General features: G+C 46.6%; 1 protein-coding gene across 1 annotated transcript; it reads right to left on the minus strand.

Moving 5' to 3' along the window:
• Window positions 1-550: 550 nt before the first annotated feature.
• Window positions 551-9,083, minus strand: LOC142962763 (uncharacterized). Its single transcript, XM_076103398.1, has one exon. The coding sequence runs from the start codon at window positions 9,081-9,083 to the stop codon at window positions 1,068-1,070; it is 8,016 nt and encodes a 2,671-aa protein (XP_075959513.1). The 3' UTR covers window positions 551-1,067.
• Window positions 9,084-12,487: the final 3,404 nt, after the last annotated feature.

Raw genomic sequence — 12,487 nt, forward strand, 5'->3', positions numbered from 1 at the left:
GTCAGGGGTGCAGCTAAATAAATTGCTTCTTTTCAAAACTGGTCTCAAAGCAGCAGCTGTCGAACATTTGATGCATTATAGTGGAAATATATAAATATATTTAATGCATTGTCTAAACTCATAAATGTTTTAAGATAGCCTCATTTATATGGTATACATGTGTAAATTTGGTGTAGTGATGTAGTGTGCCAGCACTATTGTCTGTGCACGGCCCACACCCTAAAACTTGTTACACTAACTCTTTGTTATCCATATAGACAGATCTCTCACTGCTTGGTTTACCATTTGATTATGAAAACCACTGACTTCATAATATTTGTTAATGCATTACAATATTTTCCTTAAAATAATGCATTGCATTTTTTGATTCTGAAATTAATACAATGTTTAATGCAGTTACTGATTCAAATACCAATGCATATGAAGTTTTTGCAAGACTATATTTGCATGACAGTTTTAGTATTTGACACCGTAGGCCTAATTACATGATGAACCACAGAAAGAATCTATATATAAATAGATGAAGGCATGGGAGAGCAGAGCATTTCATACATAACATGTTTTATTGGCATTGTTGTTGCAGACATCATGTGCACAAACTCACTCATCCAATATTAGAGTAACACAATAATAAAATAAACATGAGGTTCTTTTAAAACAGTGTTTTCAAGTTTTTTGGAGATATTTGTTGTTAAAGTACGCACGTCAGTAAAACCTAATAATTTGTCGTGCCTGAGCAATACTGGTGAACTTACACTATGACGTTTTTACCCTGTATCAAAAGTGACAAAAATTGTAATCGATCATTTTTAGATTTAAGAACACCTCATAAAAAAATCTCTTCCTCTCTTGTGTTTTCAAAACTATTAACTCAAGAATCAGATATCTTGCGCTATTAAATCAGTCCAGCACAGAACAAGCAGCAGCAAATAAACAACAACCAAAGAATTGCTTCAGTTGCAATGTGAAAACTCAAATAACATTACAGGCCAACATTAAACACCTCCTTTATACACTGTGTATTTAAAACCCAACAGGCTCCAGGAAGGCGGCCTCTGTCCTCTATTTCAGGACCTTTTCCCCCCTGTTGGGGGAAGGTTGGCGGGATGTTTGTGGTAATAGTCTGGTGGGGTGGGATTTGGGCTCGCATTCATCCCTGTAGGGACATAATACATGCTCTCCAGGTAGCTCTGGTCGAGCGGTGGATGGCTCTGAGGCTCTGGCTTGGACTGACCGGAGAGATTCCTATAGCTGACCCCAGGCCCACCTGGGTGCATTGCTGCAGCGGTAGAGGCCTCAGGATATCGGGGTGGCTGAGGCTGGGCCTGGGGGTGGGCTTGGGGAGGAGGAGCTGCATAGGGCATGTACTGTGGAGCAGGAGCGTACATGTTTGGGTTGTGGACAGATGTGTAGGGGGCTGCTGCGGGAGGATACAGGCCTGAATGTGACATTGCTTGCTGCGGGATGAGCACCTCCACATATTGGCCTGTCTCTGGGTCAAACAACATTTTTCTCAGTGGCTGCACAGGCACCTCGATGTAAAAATACTTCCCTGTCTCAGGATCCAGGAGCACTCTGCGAGGTGTCTGTCCATAGCTGCTCTCTGAGTACAAACTGGAGCTGTCACCCCCATATTCAGAGCCATAGGACGGCCCCAGGCTTTGAGGGCCACACATGTACTGCGGATCCATTGGAGGTAGGCCAGGAGAAAGGCTGTGGCCCGGATCGCTGTAAGGAGCCATGCCTGGAGGCTGTTGATGGGGGGATCTGTGGACAGGGGGTCGTCGAAGGTCAATATGCTGGGGTGGCTGCAGCGGGCGCTCAGCAGGGCAGGTCTGCATGAGTGAGGGGTGGGGAGGGCAGGGAGGAGGCTGGTGGAGAGGCTGGTATATGGCCGGTGGCTGGCTCGGACCAAGAGGACTTGATTTGGGAGAGCCGGGCTGGTAGCTCATTGGCTGAGCGTCAGGTCTGCACTGGTGGAGACGGAGAGGGGGCTGAGCCACCGGGTAAGGCAGCGCCTGGCCTGGAGAGTGTGGCGGGGCAGGAGGGGTGAGGTTATGGGGGCTGTGGTGATGGTGAGGAGGGGTGAGACCAGGGTGGGAAGGGCAGCCAGCTGTGCAGGAGCAGGGAGGAGGGCGAGACGAGGGTTGATAGCGATTTGACCTCCTGGAGGTCAGATCTGGGAGCATGAGGGGACTAAAGCTCTCTCTTTCATCGTAGCTCGGAGGGTCGTCTGAGGTATAAAACAGATGGTCATCTGTCCTTTGGGAGCGCTCGCTGGAGAGGGATCTGCGGCATGGCTGGGGTGTGTATCCTGGCACTTGTGTTGTGGAAACAGCTGCAGGTTGTTTTGTACTGTTTGAAGTTGCCGGCATAGCTTGTTCATGAGGGTATGCCGACCTGGTATACTGGGGTTGGCTGTCTAGATCCATAACAGCTGGCTGGCTTGGCTGGTTGGCTCCAGCTGATTCAGATCCAGGGACAGGGTTTGATTTGGGGTCAGAGACTGGACCCTGAGCTGAGGTGAAACCTGGCCCAGTGGATGATATTGGAGCTGTAGCTAAGGTTGTGGGTCTCTGTGTATATCTAGAACTCTGAAGTGAGGCCCCTGGCCTTTGCTGCTGACCTCTGTTATTAGATGCCTCTGTCTCTGATGCTGTTGACTGGTTTGAGAGATTGGAGATGGTGGTTGCTGTTGCTTTGCAAGATGGAGGTTTGAGGCTGGATACTGCAGACACAGCCAGTTTTCTTGTATAGTTTGACGTTGATGTGGACTCATTAGAGATCTTTCTATAGATTGTCGGTGACGACACAACAATTGTTTGAGGCCTCTCCTCACCTTGTGGCTTTACAGATGTTGCTGATGGTCTCTGCGTTTCACTTGGCATTGATCCTAAATCTGCTGGTATAAATTTGCAGCTTGGTTTTGGAGGCACTACTGGCTTTTGAGAAGTTTTAGCTATAGATTTAACCTCAATGGTTTGAGGCCTGCTGTTTCCTGTAACGTTTGTGGGTGTCTCTTGTTTCTGTGTTTCCTTAGACAGCGACTTAACCTCAATTGCCTGTGGTTTGAATTTCCTTACTGCAGGAGACCTTGGGGGGAAAGTTGGATCTAGTCTTTTCACTGCTTCAAAATCTCCAAGTTCCTTGTGTCTGGCGGTAGGTGGTGTTTGCTCCTGCGTATTCCTTAGCGGAGAAGCACTTTTTTGCTTTGCTGTGTCTGTTACTGTAGGCGTACTGCTAATGCCCTCGTCTTCTCTTGCCTTTGTAAGGGTGTCTGTGTTGTCAGATGCTGCTGAGGGGCCAGACATGGTGGATGAGGAGGAGAATGTCCTCTCTCTATGAGACTCCAGCCGACCTCCATGTGAAGGACTCGGGGTCTGAAGGGGGATCTCCAGGCAGTTCACATGTTTACGTGGAACCCCTTTACCCCCATGTCCATTCATGTCACCCACCACTGCTCCAATGTCAGCTTGGTAGCCTTTCTCTTTTAATAGCATTGAAACTGAGTGGCCACCGCTAGCATGGTTACTGCCGGGGGTAGTGGGTCCAGGTGAGTGTGAAGCAGCTGGGGCTTGGATTAGGGTGGGAATCTCTTCCTGGGATGGAGATGCAGATGTCTTGGTCTTACTGGATCCATCTCTTATTAACACTACAGCAGTGGACACCTCTCTTTCCTTACTGGGCAGTTTGTGGAGGCTGCCAAGCATGGGAGGCTTTCTGTCGGTCTTAAGCAGCACAGGTTTATCCTCATTGTCTGACACTTTATGTACATCCGTCGTAGTTTCTTGTGTTTCCGATGCCATGTTCACACCATGTTGACATGACTTTGTAATTGCCGCGTCTCCGGTTGTGTAACTCAGTGTGTTGTGTGATTCTCTGCTTACCTGTGTGACGAGCTTTTGAGCAGCCTGGGGTTTGTCACCTGGGTTCTCTGGGTCTTTCTTGCCGCGTGACGTTTTATTTTTTTCTTCTTTCCAGCAAACAGCCTTGTATTGTATTTGCATCGGCTGTGGACGAGACGGAGGACTTCCTTTGTTCTGAAGAGGTGGACATAAGGTTAGCAGCTTTGAGTCTTTTACCTCCTCTTTCTGTTCCTCTTTCCTCTCCACCCTGAACTCCTCCTCCCTCTCCTTCCTCCTTATCTCCTGCCTTACCTCCCTCTCCTCCCGTGCTGTGACCTCTTCACTCCTTTCATCTTTGATTTCTTCCCTCCTATCCTCATTTAAAGTGTTCATCCTTTCTTCGTCCACATTTGATGGCATTACAGCACTAGTTGCCTTGAAGGACAGGTTATATGTATTTTTTACAAGCCGCCTCACATCTCTAACTTTGTGAATGGGGACCTTAACTTTATTATTCCCATTTCCTTCTTCTTCCTCTGTTTTCTCATCCACACTGGTCTCTAGCCGTTCCTCCTTCAAATCTGGTGAAGAAGCCCAAGGTTTGCTCTCTGCCTCAGGTGTGAGACAGACATTTAGGGAGGCTCTCTTTTTCTCCACGGCTCTGAGTTTAATCTCCTGTGTTTGTGACATGTAAGCGCCCTTGGCATCTGGTTGCAGTTGTTTATGGTCCTCTGTGTTTTCACATTCCTGGTCTCTGTTTGTCACCCTGACTTGCATGCGGCTGGCTCCTGTGGCAGAAGGAGCTCCTGAGTTCCCGGCAGTGGCATTTGCTGAGTCACCACCCTCTCTTCCGTCCCATGTCTCACTGTCATCAGCTCGTTGTACTCCAGTTGTTGACTGTTTACTATCAAACGGCACTTTCAATTCTGATCTCATTGCGGATCTTAATGAGGCTGCATTCGTGCTTTGACAATCAGCCTCCTCACTCTCGGTCAGTGAAAAGTTAACACTTCGGCTGCTGCTGGATGAACTTGGCCTGTTACTGGATCTCGCTCTCAAGCTTTTTGGTGGTTTGGCTTCATCCTTTGTGCTTGGCTCTGCTCTCGCAGGGAGACCCTCAGATGAAAGTCTGTGATCTGACTGAAGACTGGAACTAAGTTTATGTGGGTCAGGTAGTGGGGACTCTTTGAGCGGTGCCGCTGCGCTTTCTGTTGGTCGTCTGTTTTCCTCAAAAGCGGGGCTCACTTCTTCTCCTGCCTGCTCATCAGGTTGATTGTCAACACTTTCCATCTTCTTGGACAACACACTCTTAATGAGAGAAGTGGCCATCTTGGTTTTAGGGCATGTTTCATCCAGAGAAGCAGATTTCTGGAGTTTGGATTTTCTTTCATTTTGTTGATTGCGCTCACGGCTGCGTTCAGAAATGTAGCATTCTTGCATTGCTGCTGGTGTACTGTGTTGTCTCATGAACGTCTCACTGGAATGACTCTCTAGAGAGGGGCTTTCCACCATCACTGGTAACCCAGGACTACTATTTTCACTGCTCTCATCCTGCCTCCCTTCAGCATTACTCATTCTCTTCAGCTGGATCTGTCTCTTTGGCACTCCTCTTCTCACCCTCCTGGAGTCCTCTCGTTCCAAGGCCACATCCACGCACTCAAAGCTACCCATCTCATAGCGCCTTGATGGATCTTGGCTGTCTGAGTAGTATGCAAGTGGTTGCTGGAAGGAGAGTTCATCATTGTCCAGCCTGGGAGCAGAACCCCTGAAGTCAGCATAGGCCGGCCAGGCGGCACTGACCCTGGCTGGGCTCTCCTGTGTAGATGGTTGAGAAATGTTGGTAGATGAACGTTGGCTGGAGTTGTACATGTCAAGGTAATCTACCTCAGGGCTTGACAGGCTGCTGAAAGCCAAGTCTGTAAACCATTTCACCTCATCGTCTGCCTCATCAAGCTCACTTCCCATGCTGGAGCTGGAACTCCGGCAGGGCCTGTTTACGGCCACGCGTCCAGGAACACTGCTCTTGTTGTGTGGTGAAGGAGGTTGACGCCGTCTGCTAGGACCACCACCCCTGCTGTCTTGTTGGGAAGCAACTCTAAGCAGACTCTGTTGTTGCTGTAGCTGTCTGGTGGCAGGCAAGCTCTCTGAGTAAGAATGCACTGTTGGCAGTCCCTGGCGGGTCTCTCTGGTTGTGGGAGCTGTACTGCGACTCGCAGGCCCTTTTCTATTCCTGGCATTGAATGACAGCTCAACCTGTTCCCCTCTGTAACTGGCGTCCCACTGCCCACCCTTCCCCTTTTCAGGAACTCGCTCCTCCCTCTTCTTTCTCTCTCTCTCCATCTCCCTATCCATTTTCCTCTGCCTACCTACCTCCCTTTCCTCCTCCAGCTCCATCTCCAATTGCCTGCCTTGCCTGACCCAATGGGCCTGGCTATTATTGTCCACATAGGCAACATTGGGGCTTTCCCTGTTTGTCGTCACTTTCTTTAAATTACCACTCGGTGAGGATGCTACAACCTGAGAGGGGCTACTGCTTCTGTTCTGCCACTGTCTGTATGGTTTCTCAGGGGCTATGATGTGGACAGGTGTAAACCTGGTGAGTGGCGGAGAGGGAGTCCGCCTTCTGTTTACATGGTGGGCCATGTCCTCTGTTAAACTCTCTCTGGTTTCTTGTCTAATTTTGGGCAACAGCTGTCTTCTTGCAGGCTCAGGTGTACAGGCAGATTTCAATGAGCTGCTGCTTTCAGAAGTTAGGGTGTACGTAGTGAATTGAGGCTGTGCGGTTTCCAGTCTCTGCACAGGTGAGGTGGTTGCAGCCCTGTGGACAGGTGAAATACCTGGACTCCTGTCTTTGGAGACTAGAAGATTAGGAGAAGCAGACTTTATTTCAATGGGGAGATTATTATAAGTGTTTTCTTTCTGACCAAAGGTGGGGCCAAGGGTTTGTTTTTCCTCTGGGAAACTTGAGTTATCCTGAAGGTTTGCCTCCTTTGGTGTTGCTTCTCTTTCTGTGCTTTGTTGTTTAAATACGGGTGAAACACTCTCTTTTGCCAAATGTGTTGGGTACTGTTTTTCTGTAATATCAACTGAAGAGGAATCCCCCTCAACCTCAGGTGTATTTCTTAGAGGAGTAGGCCGGGTACAATCAGGGTTGTGCTCAGTAGAGAGGGTCACTTGTGAATGCTGATGATACGTCTGCTCAGGAGATGGGGCAACAGGGGATGGATCTCTACTTCTGTGCTGAGGCGAGGGACTTTGATACGTGTCAGATGAAGGGGTTTGATATCTTGGCTCAGGTGAGGGAGTGTGATGCTCTAGCTGAGGTGAAGGTGTTTGATACCTGGGTTGGTGCAACAGAGTTATTTCAGGCTGCAGGACAGAGCTTGTGAAGCCCGGTATATGAGGTGAATCTCTTGGTGAACTGGTGGACTCTGCTATACTGCTCTGTATACTATCTCTGCTTGGGGTAGGGCTCCTTGCTTCAGGGGACACAAGTGTCCTATCAGGCTCTGGGGTGGAGAGGCGAGAGAGCTCGGGAAATGGGGGAGTGTCCCTGTCCTCGGGCTGAACAACAGAGTAAGAAATCCCTGTTATGTGTGGGGACGAAGTGAGGCTTCTTGATGAGGCAACGTCAAAGTGAGGATCTAGGAAAGGAGATGCAGCTGTTGTTTCCTCTTCAGAAGACGACTCTCTCCTACTGACCTCAGGGGAGGAAGCTGTAATCCTAATTTCAGGTGAGGGAGCAGTATATCTGTGCTCTGTGGGAGAGCAGCTGCTCGTAACTTCAGGTGATGGAGATAAGCTATAATTTACCACAGATGAAGAAACCTGGGTCCTGCTCTCAGGAGGTGTTAAAATGTGTCTAATTTTATGCGAGGGGTCGGGAGACGGAGTTCTTGTCCCAGTCTTAGCTGGAGAAGCAGCACAGAGCAGGCCAGGTGAGGGAGCTTTGTGTGTCAATTCAGGTGAGACACTACTCTGCACAAGTTCAGGAGATGTTGTTGTTGAAATAACAGGTGTGGGATGTGTATGTCGTGGGGCAGGTGTAGATACAGCACTGACTCCTGTATCCTGGCTCTCAGGAGTAGTCGTAGAGTCTCCTTCCGCAGTGGAATAATCTGAAATCAGCTCAGGGGTGTGGATAGAATCTTCGTTGTCAGGTGTTGAGCCTCTGCTGAGGAGATCAGGCAGGGAGACCCTCCCTCTCAGCTCAGAAAAAGGAGATGATGCTTGTGTATCCGGGGAGTAGGGCCTATTCTTCAGCTCAGGAGAGGCCAGTGTTTCTCTCGACTGGGATGATAACTCTGTAATACTGGATGAAGGTAAAGGAGATAAAAGTGTGACTCCAGAATCAAACGCTAACTCTGTAAAATCCAGAAAAAAATCTTTGGATGTGGTCTCAGGTGAGGGACTGCTTTTTTGATTAGAGCAGCTGCTCCTTGGCTCAGGGGAGCCTTGTTCGTCCCTGAACTCAGGTAATAACTGGGTGTTCACTGATTCACAGGAAGATGAGCTGACACAGTTCCTAGGCTCAGGGGAGGGACTTGGAGATAGAGACTGAAGTCTATCTTTGAAAGTGGGAGTGGTTATTCTTGGATCCGTTTCTGAGTGAGCTTGTCTTGGACTAGGTGATGATGGTGAACATCTTTTTTCAACTGAGGAGGAAGACAAGGATGACGCTCTTCCCTCTGTACCGAGGGTAAAGGGGCTATTATGTCCAGGAGAGGGGGTGCTTTCACCAGTGTTGAGGACTGATGACGATGGGCTCGCTGTACTAAACTGAGGTACTGGTGATTTCCTTTCTGGTTCTAAATTTGGGCTTCTGTCCTCAGAAACTTCTGAAAGCGCTGAGGTCAGTCCCTCACCCACCAGCTGCCTCCTCTTTGAAGACTCGGTCTGCAACAGGGGGCTGTAAACCCTTTCTCTTGAATCTTCAAATCCCTCCTCTCCTTCACTGGAGCCTGGTGCAGTGTGGTAAGAGCCCGAAGAGTCGTTCAGATCATCCACCAGAGCCCCTACAGCAGGGCTGCTTGAGAGGGAGGGTGACTCACAGTCGTCTCCAAAAATGTCACACAGGCAGGTGGTCTCGGAAATGGCACTGCGCTGACTGGGGACGTTGATGATGTCGAAGAGTTCAACGTGGTTGGGGGTGCCGTCACGATGGCACAGGGAATAGGTGTGGTGGGGTGCACTGCGCAGGAAGGAGTAGCTGTCCCCCTGGAGAGTCCAGCTGTCCATCGCTCGTCCACAAGCTCCAAATTCTCACTGTGGCCAGTCCAGTCTGCTCCTCTGGTCTGCTTTGGGCTCTGTTCCTGGACTGGAAGTAAGATATGGTCACCTGAAGGGTGTGCAGCTCATTCATTTAAATCACCAACACTGATGAATACTATTATGATGTAAAAGCTTATTCATAGAAAATATAGAGGCTATTAACTCTGCATTGTTCCTGTTTTGTTAGCTTGCCAACAACAAATATAGCTTTCAACCCTCAACTGTCCAGAGTATAACCGCCATATACGGAGATATTGCCAACCTCAAAAGGGGTTCAGAACAGAAATGAAACTGTGGGTATGTCCTAAAAAGCAATAGCAAGCAACTTGAAATTAAAACAATACAAACATACAGAAGATTTCATCATGATTTGCAACTTATTTTGAATGAGATTTATTCGTCCTAGATTGAAACTGACAATGGTTAGATTAGCTCCGCCAAATACATGCCCTTTATCTTAACTTTCCACTTTGCCTTGGTGTACGATGACAAGAGAGAGAGAACCTGCTCCCCATGCAAGCAGAGAAAGACAGAATGATTGGTACTGTACCTTCGACCAATGATGAGGCTTTACCGAGGGCATGGAGTTCCTCTGTGTTGCAATATCTGCCCCACATCCACCAAACTGTCTCTCAAAATCCACAGCACATTGCTCATTTGCAAGACCCGATCCAGGACTGAGAAGCTCTGTACAGCCCAGACTGGCAGAGCCACACTGGCTAGACAACTTCAGAATGTAAATGCACTGCCATGTATCAGACTTGAATAGAAAAAGCAAAGAGAGGCATCTCACTCAGACCCATTACATCTTCCAATGCTCCCATCTCTATTTCGGCCACTCCCCTCTGAGCTGGCCTCGGGGAAATTGCTTACAGAGTAACCTGGATCTTTTTTTTTCTCTCCGGGCTGAGGTTTGGTTGGACATTGGCTTTCCTGTGTGAGCTGGACTAGGGGGGCGGCACTGGGGGGTGGGGGGGGTTTATAGTTAGAAGCAGGTGCTGATCCGGCCAGGATAGATGAGTGTGCCTGGAATCTGACACTTACAGCTAGATCAGTCACAGGCTCGTCTATATATAGACCCATACTATCAGGGCCAGATAGCCATAGCTTCAGCTTCTCGCCTGGGAACGCTGGTGGGGAAAGAAAGGGGAAATACAAAGCTTGAAGTACAGCCCACACATTGTCCACTTAACCTCACATGTGAGGTTATACTTAACATTGAGGGTGTGGGGAATGTATGTATGATTGGGTTTGTATGTGTGTGTGAATGCTACTTTAAAGTGCAACTGGGGTACAACAGGTCAAAGGTTAACATAGACCACCCAACTTTGACAGCTCACATGCAGAACTCCTGGGCATGGTAGCTGACAACATTCTTTAAAGTGCTTTCACATGTTTTAAGTCACATTTTTCCTTTTTCATGTCTGGATATTTTATGTTCCATGCAGGATCACTTCCGCCATTGGACATTTTTTTGCTTCAAATTCACTTTTAAGCTTTCTTGTCATTCAACAACATATGCCAACACGTTTGATTAAAAGCAATCATGCTATTTCACTGTACTTATTATTGTTGCTACAATAGCAGGAGCCTCTAAGCCACGTTGTGGCTGTCTGGGCATGTTTGATGGTAAACCCTCTGTCCCAAACCTAATACCTCATGAGATTACCATTCATTCTCAGTCATTAAGTCTCTCAGGGAAAGCCAATGGAAAATCTTTGATTGCAGCCTGACTAAATAGCTAGTGCTATGACTGAGGGTATAATATCTGTTGAATCAAGCAGTTGATACAACACTAAAAAGTCAACTATCTATTAAACGTATGGCATTATACATTATGTAATTTGTCCCCTTTTACTGTCTGAAATGTCACACATGGCCACAAGTGCACATATTATTAGTGTGGCTGGCCAAAATAGGAACTCAGTCCATAACCTTGGTGGAGTTGTCTCTTTCACAGAGATATATACTATTATTTTTTTTACATCATTAATGCTGTATAAACTCATTAATTTACAAACCACTTTTAGAGATATCATGTAAATGATTTCATGTTTCATTAGAGGCTCTAATGACATGGCAAACATAAATCATCATCGCTTTAAACTCTAGGCACTAAGGAGAAGATGGATGATAACAAAACATCCAGTAAGCACTATCGCATTATGTTATAAATAAACACTGATATTTGAAAAACACAGAGTGAAAGTGTAAAACATGATCATTCAGAACTGTAAAGTTTCAAAAGGTTGGAGAGGCCAACATGTGTGCTGGGTAAGAGATAGTGTGAACTAAAGTGCAACGCAGTGCTGATATATTTGAACCTCTGTGGTTAATGGCAGAGCAGTAGGCTGGTGGAGGACTCAGAGGGAAAGAATGATGAGCACCTCAGCAATGAGAAGCTTTAGTGTAGATCACTGGTAGATTAGTCACACCAGCCTGCACAAGTCCAAAGACCTCACCCACCCTCAGCAATGCAACACACCATAAAGTTGTGCATAAAGAATACGCTGCGGGGGCCATCTATAAGCAGACAAAAGTATAACAGCACTTTCATATGTATGAAGACAAATAAACATGCTTCATACTTTTTCTGCTTGTGTCCTATTTGTGGGATATGATGCTAAACAAGGGTTCAGTCTCATGATGGCTATTTAAATGCCAGTATTTTATGACAAAGAATATAAACATAAGATCACATGTCAAATCTACCTTTTTTTAAAACTGACCTAGTTCCTCTTTTAGCCAGGCTCTATACAAGCCACATTTCTAATACTCAGTGGTGAATGTAACTATGTACATTTACTATTAATTTTGCTTCTTGTCTTAAATTACGTTGCACTGCATAGCTTTGAGGTTCAAACAAAAGTTGAACAAAATTGAATACTTTTTCTGAGAGTACTTTTTTCAATGCATGCTTTTTTACTTGTAATGAAGTACTTTTACAGTGCGGTATTGGTACTTTTACTTAAGTAAAGGATCTGAGTGCTTCGCAATATTTTAATTTCAGTGTTGGACAATTTTGAGGTATTGTACTCTACATGAATATTTATATTTATGCTACTTTATACTTTAACTCCACTCCCTTAAATATTGTATTTGTTTACTTCACTGTATAGATATGCATGCTATACTAACATTAATTATTTTGCGGTTCAAGACTTTACATACACAACACATGATTGATGAAACTACCCGAGTAAGTAGTTAAAATGAGCTCTACATTGACCAGCTGTAACATTAAAATGTTGTCTACATGCTGATACATGTAGTATCCTTACTGTGCCAACCTTTAAAGGATAAGTTGTGACAGCTCCAAGACGCCCGTGTGCAAAAGGGAGAACGTGAAAATCATATTGTACGCGGACAGC

This window comes from Anarhichas minor, unplaced genomic scaffold (genome assembly GCF_050575085.1).
Source record: "Anarhichas minor isolate MPS153535 unplaced genomic scaffold, ASM5057508v1 ptg000028l, whole genome shotgun sequence".
Lineage (NCBI taxonomy): Eukaryota > Metazoa > Chordata > Actinopteri > Perciformes > Anarhichadidae > Anarhichas > Anarhichas minor.